Source organism: Nomascus leucogenys, chromosome 15 (assembly GCF_006542625.1).
Source record: "Nomascus leucogenys isolate Asia chromosome 15, Asia_NLE_v1, whole genome shotgun sequence".
Taxonomy (NCBI): Eukaryota; Metazoa; Chordata; class Mammalia; order Primates; family Hylobatidae; genus Nomascus; species Nomascus leucogenys.
In genome coordinates this window covers 40,333,818-40,355,834 of record NC_044395.1, presented here as the reverse complement: position 1 = coordinate 40,355,834, position 22,017 = coordinate 40,333,818, and the positions used below count along the sequence as shown (strand labels likewise).

Sequence of the window (22,017 nt, the reverse complement as noted above, 5' to 3'; positions counted from 1 at the left end):
TACAATTGTCATAGTAATGTAAACATTAAATATTACTCTAGCCAAAATTTCAATTTATCTATAATGGGAGTATAAAGGAGCAATAAGTATATGTAACACAGGGAGTATGAAAGAGAGAGAAATCTCGTCTTTCATCGTAGGAAATCAACATGATATCTAAAATTGAAAAACATAAAAAGCAGCAATATAAAGATTTGGTATTAAAAGTGTTTGGCTCTGGGGTACAGTGGAGACAGAAGAGGTCTCTTGTATTTGGTTGCAAGCCTTGTAGAACGATTTAATACTATAAAACAATGCACATTCAACTTCCATAAAATTAACACCATAACATAATCCATTTTTTAAGGATTGCAAAACCAAACTAAGACAAAAGCAACCTTATGCTCCAAATAAAATCCTGAATTTTTCCACTTGCTCTTCAAATTAAAATTTGCTGAATTTGATTTCATCTGTAAAGTTAGTTATTAGTTTGATATTTTGTGAATACAAAAGAGCTTGGAAACTACAATGTGCTTAATAATAGTAATAATTTACAACGTGAAAGTTGGGAATCCTCAGTATTTACTTATTCAATCACGTTGCGTGTGTGTAGCAGGGAGCAGGACGCGACAGGCACAAGGTTGCGTGAAACCAGCGACGGTGCCTTGCACTCACCTGCACACCGGTTCCACTTCTAACTTTTCTGTTCTGGGCAGTGATCTATTCTGTAGGCTTTGGGACCAGACTTCTGAGTCCACATTCCAACGGTGCCGCTTCCTAGCTATAAGGCCTCATGCAGTTTCCTTCGCTTTTTCTGAATCTCGGATTCTCTGGGAATAGTAAAGCCTCTCTTGCCGAGCTCGTGTGAGAAATTAACAAGAAATTAACGAGAAATTAATGGAAAGTCCCTTGCTTTGGTCAATGATAATAATAACCCCAGCCCCATAACTTCAGCACCTTCTTTGGCGCGCCGGATACCTAGGGCCTCGGAAGGCCGGCTGGGGGCGGGGAGAATCGGCAGTCACTATGGCAACCCGAGACGCCTCGCATGCTGGGCTGCCTGCGACTGAGCTGAAAAGGAAACCGTGCCCGGGGCGCTCAGAAGACCGCGGCGGCATGACAGGCGAAGAGGCGGTGGTGGTGACCGCGGCGGCATGACAGGCGAAGAGGCGGTGGTGGTGACGGCAGTGGTGGTGCCCAAGGCGGGTCGCGAAGAGGAGCAGCCTCCGCCGCCAGCAGGGCTGGGGTGCGGGGCGCGTGGGGAGCCCGGCCGCGGCCCCCTAGAGCACGGCCAGCAGTGTGAGTTCAGCTCCCGCCGCGGACGCTACGGGCAGGAGGGGCGTGGAGAACGAGTGACAGAGCAATTGGGGGAAACCGCAGTGGGACTGGCTGAGAAGATTTGGGGCAGGGGAGGTGGAGCTGCTGCTTTTGGCAAAGCCAGAGATGATGGCACTGTGGCAGAAAGCATAGGTTCATCTTTCCAAGCCCTCCTTCCCGATAGCCTGCCTGAATTCAGGGTCTGGGCATCAGCTCCAATTTAGTCGGTAGTGGCGTTATTCTGAAAGGAATTAACACACACACACATTTATATGTATACCATTTTATACACACATTTGTATACGTATATGTGTATGTATGTATGTATGCATATACACCCTTGGACACACAGCTCATTTTGCCAGTTATTTCATTTTACAGATGAGGAAATTGAGATCTAGACCAGAGGAAAGAGATTTGCCACAGCCAGTCAGTGCAGGCGAAATACTAAAATCACTTTTAACTTCCATCTCTTGGACTCTCAGCCTACAATTACCCAATCCTTTTAGAATCTCATAATTATAGACCACATTTTAAGGCACTGTTCTTTGCTCTCTGCCCTGCCAAACACACAATATTCAAATAGGTAAAGACAGTTCTGGCCCACAGCCACAATGGAAGTGGTTGTAATTTGAGTCCTAGCCAGGTTGTTACTCACCCATACTGTTTCATGAATTAACAGACATTTCACAGCCTCTTGCACCCCCAGGTCTTCAGTAGGTGCTAAGGAATGATGGTGAGAATAATAAGCCAGAGGCACAGAGTAGTTTCCAGCCCTCCTGCTGCACCTCCTTGATTGCATCTCTGGAGAGCAGACTGGGGTTCTCCAAGGTTCGTCTGCGCTGGGGGGCCCCAGGAGGGAGGGTTGGGCTGAAGTACCTCCGTACTTGTGCTTGGTGGATCACACACTCTCCTCCCCAGAGACCTCATCAAAAAGTTACAGAACCACTGCCTCCTGGTGAAAGGGGCCTCTTCCCTGGGCATCAGCTCCAGTATGACTATGAAATGTCATTCCTTTTGTTATTATTATCAGCAGCATGCCGAGGCCTTGCTTAGAGCACATAAATTCAGTATACTTGGGTAATGGAGATTCTTTACTCCTACTTAAAATTATTTTGATTATTATTATTTTTAGACAGCTCTGTTGCCAGCGTGGAGTGCAGTGGCATGATCTGGGCTCACTGCAACTCAACCTCCTGGGTTCAAGCAATTCTCATGCATCAACCTCCTGAGTAGCTGAGATTACAGGCACACACCACCATGCCCAGCTAATGTTTTCACATTTTTAGTAGAGACAGGGTTGCGCCATGTTGGTTAGGCTGGTCTTCAACTCCTGGCCTCGAGTGATCCGCTCGCCTCAGCCTCCCAAAGTGCTGGGATTACAGGCATGAGCCACCACGCCCGGCCTCCTACTTCAAATTCTATCAGGAAACTTCCCCATTAAAGATGCTAGTATCTAAGTTTCTTTAGTCCTGTGGCTCTAGGAGTAAAAGGTGGGATTAACATTCACTCATCAATTTAACATATATTGAGTCTTTACTACATGCCAGGCATTGCACAAGTTTCAGGGAAAGAACTAATGACTTAAGGCAGGTGTCCAAACTTTCACAAGCTCACAAAGTTGGGGTGGGAAAATGAAAGAGTTCCTGCCTCAGCCTCCCTCAGAACCTCCTTTTAGGGCCTCAGCCTAAGTAGAGACAGGCTGTTCGCACAAGCGCAAAGTACTGTCAATTTTTCAAATGTCTCTAATTATTGGAAAAGTCTTCAGTCTCTTTACAGCTTCTATTGCCTAATCACAGGCCTGCTCTCAAACACGAAGTGTGGTTGTTTCCCATGTATACATCCTTGAATTATATAAAGGCGGCTCTTTGAGCACCAACCAAATCTTTCATAGACTTAATGTCGCCTTTATTTTTTTATTTATTTTATTTTTGCCTTTTTTTTTTTTTTTTTGAGACAGTCTCACTCTGTTGCCCAGGCTAGAGTACGGTGGCGTGATCTCAGCTCACCGCAACCTCCCCTTCCCGGGTTCAAGCAATTCTTTGGCCTCAGCCTTCCAGGTAGCTGAGACCACAGGCACCCACCATCACGCCTGGCTAATTTTTGTATTTTTAGTAGAGATGGGGTTTCACCATGTTGGCCAGGCCGGTCTTGGACTCCTGACCTCAAGTAATCTGCCCACCTCAGCCTCCCAAAATGTTGGGATTACAGGCGTGAGCCACCGCGGCTGGCCAATGTCACCTTTAAGATCACTTGTAGTGCTCTAACCTGGCTGGCTGGCCACTTCTTCCAACAATCTCCAGTGTATCATATCACTGAAACCTGTATTCTAGGTATGAACTGATTAGTAGAGTGTGGTGGATCTATAACTATGGGTTGTAATAAACTATAAATAATTTTTAATAACCCTAGGAGCTTGGGAGACTCAGGTAGGTGTGGCTTCTCATTTTTATGATTTTAGTTTTATGACTTAAGGAAGCTACTTTCTCAACTATAAAACAGGAATAATTATACTTGCCCATAGGTCATTGTGAGAAAGAGAAATAATAATATATATAAGATGCAATTGTTACTAGCTCTCAGCAAAAAAAAATAAAAAATAACAACAAAAAAACCCCAAAAAAACCTGGAATAATATTGTTTCAAAAGAAATTCTGGAATAATACTGTTCTTAGTCATCCTTCTCAGTGATCACAGCTTCTCATCATCTATATACACGAGACATCTATCGACCAGTCCACTCAAAATGCTGGTAAAGATCAACATCAAACTGCTATGGTAGAGTTTGTAGAATTTTCTTTCTCTCTCTCTTTCCCTTCCTTCCTTCTTTCTTTTTTTAATTTGCTTTCCCTTCCTTTCTTTTCCCTTTCTCCTTTTCTTTCCTTTGTCCTTTCCTCTTTCCTTTCCCCTTTCCTTTCTTTTGTCCTTTCTCCTTTCCTTCCCTTTTTCCTTTCCTCTCCTCTCCTTTCCTTCCTAGCCAAGTTTGTGAAACCTTTTTCTGCCTGAAAGTTCTGCCTCCTCTCCCCTCCCCTCCTCTCCCCTCCTTTCCTTTCTTCTCCTGAGCAGGAGATATTTGCCCGTACTAGCTCCTTAGTATTCTCCCAATTATCACAATTCTTCAAATGCCTTTAGCAACTTCTTCTGTACATTTGCCTAGCACCAGGGCTAAAATTTGTTGGGAGACCTGAACTGAGAGCAGGTGGTCTTTTCCTTTCTGTTGTTCTGTTATAGACTTAGTTTTTTTCCTAGCCAAGTTTGTGAACCCTTTTTCTGCCTGAAGATCATGATTTAACAGATTAAACCAAAGTTAGGCTTCAGTAATGCTGATCCCATATTTTATTCATATGACTTCCAACTTTGGGGAAACAAGAATGAGACCCTGAAAGTAGGTAATTCTAACTTTTTCATGTCTGAGGGTGTGTCTGGGTCTTCATGACCAGGAATGACCTGGGATCACTGCTGGAAGCAGCAGGTCTCTTGCCTCATTTGTGCCAGTCTGCATCCCCGTCAAATTGACTCACTTGTGTTGTTTATTGATTAGTCTGGAAAAGATGAGATACCTGCCCATATATATGTGAGTTTAAAATCAAATCATAAACAACTAAAGTATTTGGTTGTTTAGGTTTTCATTGGTTCCTTGAATTGAGTTTTTGGGTACTGAGATTAGAACTATCAGTTCACTGACATTCACAGTGACCGTATAACTGCATTGACAGACATGTACACAGTCTTTAGTTAGAGCTCCAATTTATCAGTGCTTAGTTCTAACTGAACACACATTTGTTAAGCATTTCTTATTATGCCAAGCTCTGTTCTAAGACTCTGATGAACTGAAGAGACAACATCCCTGCCCTCATGGGGTTTGTGATCTGGTAAAGAAGATATATATTAAATGAATAGCTACACAAATAATTGTGTATAAAAAATGAAGCTGTATCCACACTGCAATAAGTAAAATGAAAGAATAAAGGAGGGTGCCATGATAAAAAGTCATTTCCAGATTGTGGAGTAAGGGAAAGTTTTCCTAAATAACTAATGTTTAAGCCAAGACATAAAATTTGAGAAGTTATATAGGCAAAACCAGGAGAAAGGCAGCTCAGGTAGCAAAAACAGCATGTGCAAAGGTAGGAATGAACAGAAGGGCCATGTGGCTGAAGCTCAGAGAGCAAGAGAGAGAGGCTGACAGGAGAGATTGGGGATATGGGTAGGCCCAATAGCACAGAGCTCTTTTGTTTCTCTGGGGTTCTGACATCTGGGCTGAGCTACTTCTGAGGAGAAATGTAGCTACGGTGTTTAAAACAAACAATGCAGTCCTTGACTGTAGTAGTCATGTGCTATAGGTCCAGATTTAGAGGCCAGGGAAAAGTCCTATGTCCATAAGTGGTTCACTACTACAATTCAGTTTCAATCTTTTAAAATGACAATTTTAAAATACTGAGATTTTGTTCTCTCTTCTGTACCTGGATTGCAAGCTCTATACACACATCTGTCTTATTCATTGCTCTGTCTTCAGCCCCTAGCCAAATGCCTGTCACAGACTAGGTCTTTAATAAGAGTTCATTGAATAAACGAGTGCAAGTTTTCTTGAAGCTAATGAGAAAACTTTATCTATTTCTTTATAACACCTAAAAGAGGTACTTGAAACGTACCCTGCAAGTTCAGGAATTACATGAAAACGTGAAGTCCCAAAAGAACCTAAAGTTCCCATGGAAGAGATCTTTCCAAGATAGAGCCTTCAGGGCAGATTGTCTGATATTTGTATGGAATAACATGTCTTCTTTTAAAAAAATTGTTATCATGTAGTTTTAATGGCTAGAAGATTGGGCAGAATTTATACTAAGTAATTGATTTTCTTAATGCCTTTATAGGGAAGAAATTTTTATATTGTGAGCCACATAAGAGAATTAAGGAAGTACTGGAAGAAGAACTTTATGTTAAGAGAGATGAATGCCACATTAAAAATCCAGCTGCAGGTAATCTCAGTGACAAATGAAGTATATTTGTGAAATGAATATGAAATTGCCTACTTGATGACAGAGTATTTTATTATAAAACCGTACTATTGAAATAAAAATAAGTTTTTGGAAAGTTCTTGAACTAGTTTATAATTAATTTGCTTATGTCCAAATAAACCTTCATATCTAGAAAAATAAAAATGGGCTGGGCACGGTGGCTTACGCCTGTAATCCCAGCACTTTGGGAGGCTGAGGTGGATGGATCATGAGGTCAGGAGATTGAGACCATCCTGGCTAACACGGTGAAAACCCGTCTCTACTAAAAACACAAAAAATTAGCCGGGCATTGGTGGCAGGCACCTGTAGTCCCAGCTACTCGGGAGGCTGAGGCAGGAGAATGGCATGAACCGGGAGGCGGAGCTTGCAGTAAGCCAAGATTGCGCCACTGTACTCCAGCCTGGGTGACAGAGCAAGACTCCATATCAGAAAAAAAAAAAAAAAAAAAGAGGTAGCTATCAATATGTACTTATGTACTTTGCTGTCCCACTTTTTTGGTGGAGTTATTTCTATTTAATGACATGTACAATTTTTTCCAAGTGCCCGAAAAACACAATATTATCTTTAATCTTTATCAATATAGGTATGACAAGTAACAGTGGTTTCCAAATTTTAGATTTGCATCAGAATTACCTGGGAGCTTGTTAAAAGCAGATTGCTGAGCCCCACCCCTAGCATATCTGGCACAGTACGTCTGCAGTGGAGCCCAAGAATTTGGATTTCTACAAAGTTCCCAGGTGATATTGATGCTGCTGGTCCAGTACCCGACTTCGCAAATCACTGACTCAGCAGAACCTAAGTCATTTACATGGTCAGATCATCCAAGGATTTCATCCCATAGAGGATCTGAGCATTGATAGCTCTTATTGATGGTTCATGTGTGAAAGAGATGCTCTAGGATCCCCAGAATCCCAGATGTTAATTTGAAACTGCTGGCGCCCTTCATTTTAATGGTTCCTTCTCAACGATTACTAGATGCATATTTCATGCTCTCCAAATCATCAGGTTTTTATTGTGACACTCTTGGGTATCAGCAGTTGCTAGAAGAAATAACAAAACTATTACATAAACTCCTTCATTTGTGGAGAATTGTTGGTCAACCTGCAAGTGAGGTCCAAATTCACTAAGGATTCTTAAGAGAGAGGCTGCAGGCCCAGAAGTCCATAATTTCAGATTACATGATGTATGTTGTGCCCACTTTACATTTTTTTTTTTTTTTGGACGGAGTCTCGCTCTGTCACCCAGGCTGGAGTGCAGTGACACGATCTCTGCTCACTGCAACCTCTGCCTCCTGGGTTCAAGCGATTCTTCTGCCTTGGCCTCCTGAGTAGCTGGGATTACAGGCACACGCCACCACAGCCCAGCTAACTTTTGTATTTTTAGTAGAGATGGGGTTTCACCATGTTGGTCAGGTTGGTCTTGAACTCCTGACCTCGTAATCTGCCCACCTCAGCCTCCCAGTGTGCTGGGATTACAGGCATGAGCCACCACGCCCGGCCCCACTTTACATTTCTGAAGCAGACATAGAAACTCCTTTGGGTCTTCTCATATGACCCATTCTTATAAAAGGAGAGACCAATAAAATGGTGAAATTTGCTCCCATAATATCTTCAAGGGAAGTTTTAAAGTCTATTTTGAACTTAATGAATGGATGCGGAATGACCTACTGCATTTCAGCTGGGAAACCCCGCCTACATGTACTATTTTCCTGGTGTTTAACATTTTTTTCTAAGTCTATACTGTTATATTCTGGATTTATCTTCATTGTTTTAAAAATCTACATAAAAGCTAGTTTATACACTAGCTGTATGTTGTATTATTCTTATTGGATACATTAGGTTGTGAGACAGTCTGAGTGAATAAGATGTATCATTTGGTTTATAAAAATTCATTTTCCTAAGCAATCTTTTCAAATATCCTTTATATAAAATGAAGACTGTCTGGGCTGCTTTTTAAAATAACATCCACTAGAGGTCGCACAGAGGCACTATTTTAGCCTAGAAAAATCTTTCAATGCTGAGAATAGATTCTACACATTTGGGTTTTAAAATGACCTACTTATGGGAAATCCTGCTCTTTTTAAAATATATATCATGGCTAGAAGCCACATACCATTGGCCAGAACAGGGAATTAGCATCTAGAGAGGGTGCCACACTCTTCCAGCCCAGCCTCAGAGCCTAGAGGCCAGCCATTGGACCTTTGCTTCTAATTCAGTTTGCAGTGACCCCTCCTTTATATATCTGAAGACAGCCGTGGCTTCTTTTCCTGGAAGACACAGCTTGTCACATACATGCAGAATTCTGCATAAAACTTTTAGAGAGCCGGGCGCAGTGGCTCACGCTTGTAATCCCAGCACTTTGGGAGGCCGAGGCGGGCGGATCACGAGGTCAGGAAATCGAGACCACGGTGAAACCCTGTCTCTACTAAAAATACAAAAAAAATTAGCCGGGCGTGGTGGCGGGCGCCTGTAGTCCCAGCTACTCGGAGAGGCTGAAGCAGGAGAATGGCGTGAACCTGGGAGGCGGAGCTTGCAGTGAGCCGAGATTGCGCCACTGCACTCCAGCCTGGGCGACAGAGTGAGACTCCGTCTCAAAAAAAAAAAAAAAAAACCTTTTAGAGAATTGTGTGGTTCCTATAGCTGCTATTTTTAAAGATAAGTACATGTTAACCATTTTCTCCTCCCCTTTACTTCTCCTTTGTTAATTCACCTATTCTAATTAGGCGTTTGTTCCCATGAGTCCAGGGAAACTGTTCTTTCCAAGATTGCAAATAGCCTTCCTTTTGAAAGTCAAATCCAATGATCCCTCCAACATACTCAACCTCTCTGTAACATCTGATGTAGTTGTTTCCTCTTTCCCTCTAAAAACACTTTCTTAGCTTGGCCTGTAGGTCACAATGCTCCAATTTCCTGGTTTTGCTCCTACCTCTTTAGCTATTCTTTCTCCATGTTCTTTGCTGGCTCTCCGTCCTCCTAGCCTGTATAATTTAGAGGGCTCAGTCACAGGCTCTTTTCTCTACCTACCCTCACACCGTGGGAGATCTACCCCTATTGGGCTAATGACTCCAGCATTTTTTATTTCTACCCTATACTTTTCCCCTTAAATCCTAAAACCTACTTGATTCTCCACTTGGATGTCGAATAGGCCTCTCAACCTTAAGATGTCCAGAACCGAAGTCTTATTCTCTATTCCCAGGCTTTTAAAAAACCCATAGATCTTTCCCATATCATGAGATGGTACCACCAAACACCTAGAAGTCGAGTCCTCAAACTCCACATCCAGTCTATCAGCCAATCCTGTTTAATTCAGTATATATCCTAAATCCCCCACCAGCACCGTTGCCAAGCCCCTGTCACCTTTTGCAGGCCTGGCAATAGCATCCTACAACAGCCTCTGCTACTGCCCCTGCTACTGTTAATTCTCTGCACTGAAACCAGAGGGATCATTTACAAACATAAATCGTTACATGTCACCTCCATGCTTAAAACTGTCTGATGGCTTTTTATTATTCTGAGACTAGATTTCATGCTCCTATGGCCAGCTCACCTCTCCGATCTCATCTCCTACACTTTCCCACTCCACTTTAACCACACAGGCTTTCTTGACATCCTGGAACGTGCCAAATCCATTTTCACCCCTCAGGACATTTAAAGGTCACCCAGACATTCAGATATCTTCCTCTCTCTTCATTCAGGCTTCAACTGCATATGCCATCTTCTCAGAGAGGCCTTTCCGCTCTGCCAGGTCAAAATAGAAATTGTCCTCCAGGTCACCTTCTAATCCCTATACTGCTTTCTTCTTTCTCCTGTTTTCTATTGCTAACTGAAATTTTATGCAGACAGTCCCCAACTTATCGTGGTTCAACTTACGATTTTTCAATGTGATGGTGTGAAAGTGATACATGTCAGTAGGAATCCTACTTCAAATTTTGAATGTTGCTGTTTTCCTGGGCTAGCGATATGCCTTATGATTCTCCTTTGCAATGCTGGGCAGTGGCCATGAGCCGCAGCTTCTAGTTAGCCATTCTAATGTAAGTGTTCTGAGCACGTTTAAGGTAGGCTAGGCCAAGCTGTGATGTTTGGCAGGTTAGGTGTATGAAATGCATTTACTACTTAGAATTTTTTTTCAACTTATGATAGGTTTTTCAGGATGTAACTCCATCGAAAGTCAAGGAGCATCCATATTTCTTTACATACTTCTTTATTGGCTATCTCTCCCACTAGAACACAAGCTATCTGAGGATAGGGGCTTAATTTTGCTTACCCCAAATCCTCACAAAGCTATATGATATTGATATTCTGATTCCCGTATTAGGATGAGTAAACTGAGATTCTAAGAGGTTTTTAACTTGCCCAAGGTTATGCATTAAGTAGCAGAACCAGATCCAAATTCAGATCTGACCCCCAATCCCATTGACTTTCTACTCACTATGGTGTCTCTGGTGACACGTTATGGCTAAATGCAGTGGATACTGTTCTGCCTCTAGGTGGCTTGAGCTTTCTGCAACATTTGACACAGTCGATGGCTCTCTCCTTCAACTTTGTTCCTTTCTCAAATTCCATGATACTTAACTGTCCTGGTTCTCCCTCTACTTCTTTCTCATCCTCTGTTAAGCACTCTTTTTATTCACTACATTCTCCGAATCTTGATGTTTATCGGAGTGTTTCCCACAGTCTTTGTAATCTTGTTCCATTAGCTTTCCTGAGATTTTCTCATACTTTTCACTATGGCCTCTCTAGGATACCTCTGAAATGTGTCTCTGCAGGCTAAACTTCTTTTCCTGGATGTCCCATAAGTCATAAGATAACTCAGGCCCAACACGTCCAAAACAAAACTCACACCTCTGGGCTGGGCATGGTGGCTCACGCCTGTAATCCCAGCACTTTGGGAGGCTGAGATGGGCGTATCATGAGGTCAGGAGATCGAGACCATCCTGGCTGACATGGTGAAACCTCGTCTCTACTAAACATACAAAAAAAATTAGCCGGGCGTGGTGGCGGGTGCCTGTAGTGCCAACTACTCGGGAGACTGAGGCAGGAGAATGGCGTGAACCCGGGAGGTGGAGCTTGCAGTGAGCCGAGATCCGCCATTGCACTCCAGCCTGGGCAACAGAGTGAGACTCCGTCTCAAAACAAACAAACAAACAAACAAACAAAACAATTCACACCTCTCCCCGACTTGCTGCTTCCTCTATATCACCCATCTCAATGAATGGCATGGCCTAAGGTCCAAATGCAAAACCAGAGAGCCATCCTCTGTCTCCACACCAGACCACCATGTTCCACATCTAATTAGACTGTGAGGGATACCTTAGTTTGGCTCAAGATCCCAAAATGTTGACCCATATACCAGGTTCACCTTGCAGACATATTTATTTGCCCTGCAGTATATTTTTTAAATATCTGAACCGGTTGTCAATATTTTAAAATTAGAAATTTTATATACAAATCTAGATGTCTAGATTTTCTTGAGCGGGGATGGAGCAGGGAGGATAAAGGTTGATTTGACACCACCAAGGCACCATTTGCATTAGCAACAGTGGCTGGGGTTGGGTTACAATGCCCCGTGCTGACCTGCCCACTCCACTGTTCAGCATCCTACACCAAGTTCCCCACTCCAGTGGGAAACATCACAAGTTATGTATGTTCACGTGCCCACTGCAGGTTTTTTCTTCTCATTGTAGAAATACAAAAAATTGTTTCTCTTGTATGATGCCTCCATCAAAAGTAGTAAAAAAGAGAAAGACTGGGAGAACCAATTATTTCTTACCCCTAGCCAGCTTTACCTGTATTACCTGCCTGACCTCTTCCTATATATATTTGAATTTGTGACTTTGGATGAACGCTACATACTGTTTTGTAGATACTCCCAAGCCTGTCTAAATTCTAGGGACCCCAACATATATGCATGGATCTAAGCATATTTGTAGCTATGTATGAATTAGCTGGGTTTGTTTGAATTTTAAGACAATCAACTCCACATACTCTCACAACAAAGTAATTGATTATTGAAGGTGAGATTTCAGTAAGAGTCCAGACTGGATTTTCCCTAACCATAGATAAAATCCTGCAATACTGGGCTATGTAGCAAAGCATAGGTGAACTTATTGAAGAGTCTATTAAGAGGGCGATCTGTCCTGGAGGTAAAAAACTTAAATTATAGCACGTTTTATTTTTGAATGAGTTGACAGTGACAATTATGGAAGTACCCAGAAGCTGTGGGGTCATTTCTGTGCTTTTTCTCTTCTCCTTTGGTTGAATGAAATTGGTAAAAAATCAAAAGATTCAGAAGTTGAGTTTTATGGATGTTGAATAGAATGAACATTATATTTCTTTTGGGATACCGTTGGTTGCATAGCTAGCGGGACTCAGGAGAAAGAGTTGTTCAGACTGGGGCTCTTATCTGAATGAGCTGTCCTACTTGTTTTTGTGGTCATATTGTGACCACAGTTAATAAGGGCTGTGAAGACACTGAAATGGACAAGGTGTCTCATGTGGTTGTTACTTTGCACTCTATACTTGGGTCTAGGGAATGCCATCAGTGACAATAGAAATAATGGGCCGACAGGCCTCTTGTCCTCCCTTCTGTGGACTTTTGATTCCTTGTAGGCTCCTGATGTGTTGATACATGGGCTGAGTTAGAAGCACTGGATGCTGGGTTGAGAGGCAGAGATGTCTTTTTATATGATTATGTTGATGTTGGGAATTATGGTGATAATAGTAGTAATAATGGTTATCATTTACAGAGTTTCTTCTGCACGTGATAAATTTTTTGCAAATAATCTCTTTTAGTTCTTGCAATAACCCAGTGAGATATATGCTCTTTTAATTCACATTTTGAAGAACTTGAAGCTGAGGCTCAGGGGGATGCAGTGACTTGTCCAATGTCACACTGATACCTGGATGCAGGTTTGTCAGAAGCTGATGTTGTTGCTCTTAGCCATTGGGTTCTTCTATCTCTCTTTAAAACATAAGATTATGCCTTCGGAGAGGAACAGAGATTTGAAATTGATTTAGTAGCAAATAGTGTTCTGTTCAGTTAAAAAAAAGAAATGTTGCTAGTTTTCTGTAGGTTCAGTTTCAGTTTAGCCTCCAGGTTCAAATTTGAGGTAAAAACAGGTTTCAGAGGCTTTCCACATTCCTATCAGATAAGGGCAAAGAACCTGTGTCTACTTGAAAAGGTTAACCTCATCCTGAAAAAAAAAAAAAAAAAGGAGTGTTGTTTTCTCATCAGATCTTTTAATCAGATAAAATGGAATGTGGGCAACTTATAGAACTTTCTGGATAAGGAAGAATTTAGCTAATGTCCATCATTCATGTATTCTCAGTGATTTCCTGAAGATTTTCCTTTCTTTACAACTTTTCCAAAAGAAAAATGTAGAATCAGCTGAGCTCAGTAGCTCATGCCTGTAATCCCAACACTTTGGGAGGACAAGGCGGGCCGATCACATGAGGTCAGGAGTTCAAAACCAGCCCAGGCAACATGGTGAAACCTCGTCTCTATTAAAAATACAAAAATTAGCCAGGCATGGTAGTGTGCGCCTGTAGCCCCAGCTACTCTCGAGGCTGAGGCAGGAGAATTGCTTGAACCCAGGAGGCGAATGTTGCAGTGAGCCGAGATCTCACCACTGCACTTCAGCTTGGACGACGGAGCAAGACTCTGTCTCAAGAAAAAAAGAAAAAAAAAAGAAAGAAAAGAAAAATACAGGCTTATGAGACATTCATTATGGAACTAGTGCATTTATTGTATTGTTTATTTTAAAACTATTTCTGCATTTCTATTCTATAAAGGACTTTGCAGAAATAAAGTGATGTATTAATTTAATGTTTTCAAGTTGCAAGGGCTTTTGTATTTTTCTGGCTAAAACCTACAGAGGTTATAGTAGTCATGAAAAATTTGATTACTAAACTTATTAATTTCCCCCTTACACAACACTTCCTTTTCCAGTGAATTTCGGAAGTGTATTGCCAGATACATTAATGAGTGTCTACATGTGCGTTAATACATGGAAACTTAATTTTAAATCCAGTTTATTTACTACTTAAGTACAAGCTTAGAAAGTGCAAAATGTTGCCAAGCAAATGTGGATATATTTCATTATTTCATTCAATTAAAATGTTTTCTGTACCTACAATATAGGAGGAATTTACTAGACACCAGTTATTCATTATTTCATTCAATTAAAATGTTTTCTGCACCCAAAATATAGGAGGAATTTACTAGACACCAAAGGCATGTCAAGACAATTACAGAGCCTAGGAGTCAACAGACATAAATTAAAATTACTTATATTTTTCTTTCTCTAGTCAAACTCTGACCTTGCTTGCACAAGAGAAGTACAGACGATATGGCTCTAAACTGGCTTTTCAAGCTCCAATGTTCATTATTTACAATCCAAAGAGAGCTGAAAGGAACTAAAATATTTTTAAGGTGTGAGCTTACCTTCCCTATAAGACTAGGGAAGAGCTTACCTTCCCTATAAGACTAGGCCAAATTTCTTACTGGCTAAAATTTTGGGCATAAAGGTATGGTTTAGTCATTTTAAAATTCAGTATAAAAATACACGTATAAAGGTTTCTGAGTAGAAGGTGTTGGAGGCATGAGAAGGGAAGAGAGAAGGGGAATCTCTAGAAGATTCTGAGCCTCAAGAACAGATTTGATTCTTTTCTTCTAGCTTCTCCCCTTGTGCCTGCTGCCCTTTTCTTTTTCAGTTGAGAGGAGTCAACACTTGTCTTTCTGGCTCCGTGCCCACTTTGTCTGCCTTCCTCCTTCTGGAATGCACATGCCCTGAGCTGAGGGAGTTAAGTTTCTCTTAAAAGAAGCAGCTGCCTCAGAGAGCATCCATGCTTTTTTCTAGATCCCCTTTTACCCAGTCAAATATATCACCTTCTGTAACTTCTTCACCCAAACATCACTTCACATATATGGAGGGCTATTTTTTTTTCCCACAACCATTATCCCTGAATATAGTAAATATTTATGCATAACCATATTTTGCTTTGAGAGTTTCTAATGCATTTCTGGGCATCTGCATTCATATTTCAGGTGTCTTTCTCTATGACATTCTTGTGATTGCATCTGAAAGAGCACACTTCATTTAGTACAATTCTTCCATCTAATTTGATGTGATTTTTCTGCACGGTTCTGCTTCCTGATTTTATACTGCTTTCCACATACTGGATCTTCACAAAGTGCCAACCACAAGTTCAAATCGACTTCCCTGGTCTCTCACAGGGTACCATGCACTGGGGGTATTGAATAAATGTCATAGGCTCCTAAATTTGAGAGTTTATTATCCAGAGGATGGGGAGCAGCCCTTTTCTATCTCTGAACAGGATAGAAGAGGAAACTGGCTTGAATGGCAGGGGAAGATTTAGGTTAGATAGAAGGAACAGCTTAAATTTTGTAAGGTCTTAAACAGAAGGAGATTGTGCAATCTTCCTTGAAGGTCTTTGAAGAAGAGAGAAACTAATCTTGACAGATAGCTTCAGCTACTCCACTCAGGAGTGGGAAAGGAGAGGCAAGTATTGACATTCAGCTTGGCAAGTCAGCTCAATGACTGTACCTCCGGTCACGGAATCTTAGTCCATGCTTGGATAGTAAAATCATTCTCCCTGTACAAAAATAGCTATCATTTATTGAGTACAAAGCACTTTACAGCCATCTCACCTAAATCCTACAATAATCCTTCAAGTAGATATTATTATCCCTATTTCAAAAATGAGGAAATTAAGACATAGTGGGTTAAATAACTTGGTCAAAATCATGTAACTGATATACGGTAGAACTAAGATCAAAACCCAGATCTCCTCTGAACCCAGAGACTATGCTGCTAGTAATTACTTGCTATGGAATCCTTTAGAGAGGGATCAAATATCAGTGAGGATGCCAGTGGGCAGCCTTGGATCTGTGGAGAATATTTGGTATTAATATTTGCAGCATTAGAAATGGGAAAAACAACTTATGGCAACTCACCCAAATTCACCAACTTACTAGACTTGAGTTGGAGTTTTCTACACAATAGACATTCACCACAATCTTGTTTGCTGAGTCTCAAAACCTAACCAGGTGATTTTAGGATATGGAGGATAACCAAGTGCAAATCTTTGCTAAACCTTATTGAAAGGTATCAGGACCCAAGACCTATAATTATCAATGGGCAAACATCACTTTCCAGGTATTTTGCAATGATTTTTAAAATGTAGGATCCAATGAGTTTATTGCTGCTCTTTTTCAAGGGGAGATTAAACAGCATCTAGTCTGTGGCTTTTAGAGGATTCTTGGATCTACTGGATGAATTAACTATTGGATGAATTAATGTAGTGATTTTTGGCCCTATTATCTTTGGAAATATTTTCTCTTACTGTAGGAATTAAATCAGAATCAGATAAAGTTGACTAAATGAATTCTATTTATTAGCTGTTATTTATTCCTGATCCTTCTCTGTTTTGTTATGTATGTTTCTATTCATCTATTTATTTAGGGGCAAGTTAAATTATCTAAGAGCACTGTAGAGGTTTAATTGCATAGAGAATAGTTGAATAAATGAAATGGAATAAAAGATTAAACATATGATAAAGATTTGGGTGGTTGATTAGTCAAACCAAACAAACCCCCACCCAAATAAACAAAAAAAATCAGCAATTAAATACTTTTAAAACACTGTGCTAAAAAGAGAACATGCTAATAATTATTTTCTTGCTTTAAAAAATATTGACAGTGACCCTGGAAGGGATTTGGAGCATTAAAAGGAATCTGCCCGTGGGAGGCTTGAAGCCAGGACTGCCGAGCAGAAACAGTTTATTGTCACAAGCCAAGTACTACTCCAGGCACGGAGGACTCAGAAGTAAGTCCCTGATGCCCTTGACTTCCACTGAAGCCCCTGAGGGGCTTTACAGTTTATAAACCAGTGGTATAAGCTCTGTTTAAAAGTCTCAATCAAAATTCAACCTTCCTTTGACTTGTTTCTCTTGGGTTGATTTAGTTTGGCCATATTATGTCATTATAGAACTCAAACCTTAACAATTCATCTAACCAATTTACCCCCATGGATACAACAGAAGTTCATCCTCTGAGTTGCACTAATGACTTTTTTATTTACTTTCTATCTACACAAGACTTTCTAGCACACAGTCAGCCTCTGTGAAGAGGAATCCTGCACTGTCTTTTCTTCTAGATAGAGGATCTTTGTTTCCCAGTGGAAATGAGGAAAGGGAAATAAGGGAATGAAGGAAGAACACGGCAGCCACTTTGCTTGGCTCTCTTAGTTTCACCCTATTCCAGGAATGAGGCCACCAGACTGGGCCCAGGATACTGTTGTTCCTTAGCAGACATAAACTTTGGAACAAAATATTACTCATTCCTCACTGTCATAGCCAGTGTCTGCCAGGAACATTTGTAGCAGGATGTGGGGAAGACAGAGGTCTTCATATGGAAGCACAGTGTCCAGATAATCTAGGGACATGCAGCTGGGTACATAAGTCCTCAAAATAGACCTACAATTGGGAGATTACCCTGGGTAAAAAGGGAGAAGTAGATAAAATTCAAGCTTGGGTACTCAACCAAGATAAGAATCATAATAGCAATGCTATATAGCATTGCTTATCCTAGATTATTAATATATACAATAATAGGCTGGGAGCAGTGGCTTACACCTGTAATCCCAGTACTTTTGGAGGCCAAGATGGGCAGAAACTCAGGCACAGGGAGGTGAAATAATTTACCCCGGGTCTCTCAGCTAGCAAGTGGAAGAGTAGAAATGCTGGGATTTGAACCAAAGCAGCCTCTCTTCAAAGTCCATGCTTTCAACCACTAGACACTATTGCATCTCTGAGCCAAGTGCCCACAAGCTAGGATGTCTATTGAACCTGAAGTGAGATGAGAGCTCAATAAAAGTGTCACATAGGAGTAGGGTCCCCAGGAGGCCAGGGATGCAGCCTCTGGGACACGGACTCAGTAAGGGAAAAAATACAGCCACTAAGAAACTGAAACAAGAGGTTAAAAAAACAAACACAAAACGTGTTACTAAAGGGGATTCATGTAGCAAACAGGAACCAGTTAGGAAGACTTCGGTTTAATGATAATAAAGTAGTAGTAGCCACCATTTATCATGTGCCAGGCATGGCAGCAAGTGTTTTATATAGTTATGTAATCCACATGATCATATGAGTTGAGGATTATAATCTCCATTTTCCAGGTAAGAAAACTGAGGCATAGAGACACTTTACTACCTACAATCCCATGTCTAGCAGGTAGTGGAGCCAGAACTACAAACCCATGTCCATCTGGCTTCCAAGACTATGCCCTCAGTTCCAAGACTATGGCCCAAGACTACTGGGCCATCATGGCAGAGAATCTAATCACTGTGCAACAAGCAACAGTTGTAGTGTTGTGGTTAAATAGGTACAAATGCTAGGGATATGGAAACATAGGGTTTTAGGAATCTGGGAGGCAGCTACCTTCATAATCCACAAAGATATTAGTGTCCTGAAGTAATGGTTGATTCAACCAAAGTCTGGGCCACTTGCCTATTGGAAGCTGTTTATCTCAACTTTCCACTCAATTTCTTAGGTTCCACTTATCGTAGGTAATTCCATCATTCCAAGAAAACTCACTAAATAATTTGTTTTAAAGATGAATGGTTTTCTGCGTGCATATTATGAGACTGATTGAATAACAAATTTCCTTTATTTAAAGACATACAAGTCCAATAAATTATCCAATTTATCGATTGGGGACATATGATAAAAAAATGCATGTTTCATTTTGACCATAGTTGCATTCCTTTCATCCATACAATTTAAGAGACATTTCATGGCTCCCGCTCATTTTTACTCATCCACACTACATTCCTAGTAGCCCTCGGCCCTCCATTTATTTCCAGCTTGTGCCAAGCCCTTACAGTGGTCATGTTAAAATATGTAACTGTTATTGACACATAGCTTCATCTCTTTAGGTTGCCAGCTGCATTTTTGTCATATCATATGATCTGCCACTATCTGCTGTATAATCACAATTGATCAATCTGTATGTCAGACTGGTAACCAAGAATTAAACCTTTCTCATTATCAGTGAAAAAAGGAAGATGCTAGGCACAGAAATATCATAGACGAACAAAATCCACAGATAATTTTCAAAAATTGTCAGTAGTAATTAATACACTATCACAAGCTCCATGAAGGCAGGGACTGTGTTTTACTCACCACTGTGTATCTGGCACTTAGCACAGTGCCTGGCACAGTAGGTGCTCAATTGCTATTAGTCATGAGAATGACCAATGAATGAATGAACCAGTAAGTATATGTTAAATGCCTCTTTATGTTTAGAATCTTCTTGCTGCTAACTCACATACATCCCCTGCTCCCTCAAAAGTATATCGTTTTCTCTACTTGAGACCACTAAACCAAATGCAAACAATAGAGGGAAAAGCAATACAACCTACTCTCTTCAGTGTGTGAGTCTTGAAACGTTGCATATATTTTAAATACGTCTTGGAACTAACACTTTCAAAGAGAGGTCTTCTGTGGCTTACAGTGAGTTTTCCAGGAACTTCTCCCATAAAATATACTTCAGTTAGATACTTCAGTCAAATCTCGCTGTCAGTTTAAACAATTCACTTGTGCTTTTCTTCTCTCTTTCTCATGAACAATGTGATCATGGTAGTTGGGACTCTTCCAACATATAATACACATCATTTAAAGTTTAAATTTAGAATTATCATCATCCAACTATAGTTCTAAAGCATGTTTCCATGAGAGACTGTGAAGCATCTACTGCTTTCATCACACTAAGAGGTTTTATTCATTTACTTTTATCAATCCCAGCACTCTGGGAGGCCGAGGCAGGCAGATCACTTGAGGCCAGGAGTTCAAGACCAGCCTGGTCAACATGGCGAAACCCCGTCTCTACTAAAAATACAAAAATTAGCAGGCGGGGTGACGCACGCTTCTAGTCCCAACTACTCAGGAGGCTGAAGAACGAGAATCGCTTGAACCTGGGAGGCAGGGGTTGCAGCGACCCAAGATTGCGCCACTTCACTCTAGCCTGGGTGACAGAGCAAGACTGTGTTTCAAACAAACAAACAAACAAACAAATGGTAATGGTTGATGACAAAAAACCTTTTATCGTTTCCTTCTTATTCTGTGCCACAAAACAAGCCAAAAAAAAAGCATTGTCTAGTCTGGTGCTAAGCTTGAATGTGCCTACAAATCACATAGTATCTCAATAAAATTCAGACTCTGATACCATAGGTCTGGGGTGGGGTCTGAGATTCTGCATTTCCATCCAGGTCCCAGGTGATGCTGATGCTGCTTGTCTGGAAACTATGCTTCAGTCGTGAGGGTTTGGAAGACTGAGTAGTGGCTTTTCTGGTTACTGGAATGACATGGGTGTGGCTCTTACATTGTGCTCAACCAAATGGGAACATTAAATCAAATTTAGATTAAAATGGGTGAGATTAAAGAGCATCTCCCCAAAGTAAAACACTTATTTTTTCACTTTTTTTTTAACTCTAGGATAAGATGAATTAGATTTTCCATTAAGAAGGAACCTCTTTCTGCTGATGTCTGAAGAACAGAAAAGAAACTCAAGCTTGTTTCAGGATTTAAGATGTGTGCAAAAAAATGATAGCCTATAATTGCTATTATTGGTATTAATATCTATCTATAAATTAATCCAAAGTAATGAAAGACTATTGGTAATGTTCACTACGTACCTGAAAGCAATAAACGAAAATATTATACTTATTTTTAGTTGTCACAGTTATAATTCATTTGGCTTCTAATTCAAGTTATTTTATTAAATATGTGAAACAATGATGAAGCAAAGGCATATTTACCAAGTATTTACTTCAAGGCAAACATTATAAACCTTAACTCTTTACTACAGCATAATGTGTTAGCCCATTTTTAAAAAACAGAACTAAATCCAGATACAGATAATGGTGAGTAAATGAATGACAGAAGAAAAGTCTTTGACCCAGAGACAAACATTTTTATGCTAACCTTGGTAGAGCTAATCATTTCTCTAGAACTTGTTCACTAAATAGTAAGGAGCCAGGAAATTTATGGTAAGATCTAAAAAAAAAAAAAGTATTTAGGCTGGGCACAGTGGCTCACACCTGTAATCCCAGCACTTTGGAATGCCAAGGCGGGCCGATCACTTGAGGTCAGGAGTTCAAGACCAGCCTGGCCAAAATGGTGAAACCCTATCTCTACTAAAAATACAAAACTTAGCCAGGCATGGTGGCACACTCTTGTAATCCCAGCTACTTGGGAGGCTGAGGCAGGAGAATCACTTGAACCCAGCAGGCGGAGGTTGCAGTGAGCCAAGATCACACCACTGCACTCCAGCCTGAGTGAAAGAGTGAGACATTGTCTCAAAAAGAAAAAAAAAAGTATTTAAATAATACTGCCAAGTTAAAAAGAAGAAAAAAAACTCCTTCCCTTTCCACCATTTGTCAAAGTAATATATGTGCAATATAGAAAAATTGGAAAATGAAGATATGTAAAGGAAAAAAACTCATCTGTAATTCCATTTCCAGAAAGAACTATTGAATTACGTAATGTCCCATTCATTAAAATATCATGTTAAATAATTACATAAATTATTTATATATTTGTTCTGAACTTATTTACTTATTACTCTTTTTTTTAATATTTGGGTTTTTCGTATTTTTCATTTTATACATAACTGCTGTGATTTGTTTACA

At 40.6% G+C, this 22,017-nt stretch overlaps 2 protein-coding genes across 2 annotated transcripts in view; one reads left to right on the top strand and one right to left on the bottom strand.

The window, feature by feature from the left end:
• Nucleotides 1-22,017, bottom strand: part of MRE11 (MRE11 homolog, double strand break repair nuclease) — a 336,343-nt gene that overhangs the window by 101,741 nt on the left and 212,585 nt on the right. The window lies entirely within an intron of this gene.
• Nucleotides 1,061-21,052, top strand: C15H11orf97 (chromosome 15 C11orf97 homolog). The gene is made up of 4 exons (XM_003253009.2): nt 1,061-1,278; nt 6,165-6,269; nt 17,029-17,154; nt 20,822-21,052. Exons 1-4 carry the CDS (start codon nt 1,134-1,136, stop codon nt 20,824-20,826), a joined length of 381 nt encoding a protein of 126 aa, XP_003253057.2. The 5' UTR covers nt 1,061-1,133; the 3' UTR covers nt 20,827-21,052.

Excerpts from the sequence above, each read along its gene's own strand:
- C15H11orf97 (XM_003253009.2), top strand. The coding sequence starts at position 1,134 with ATGACAGGCGAAGAGGCGGTGGTGGTGACGGCAGTGGTGGTGCCCAAG. Across the intron at positions 1,279-6,164 it reads CCTAGAGCACGGCCAGCAGT|GGAAGAAATTTTTATATTGT; the intron begins GTGAGTTCAGCT and ends ATGCCTTTATAG. Across the intron at positions 6,270-17,028 it reads CATTAAAAATCCAGCTGCAG|TGACCCTGGAAGGGATTTGG; the intron begins GTAATCTCAGTG and ends AAATATTGACAG.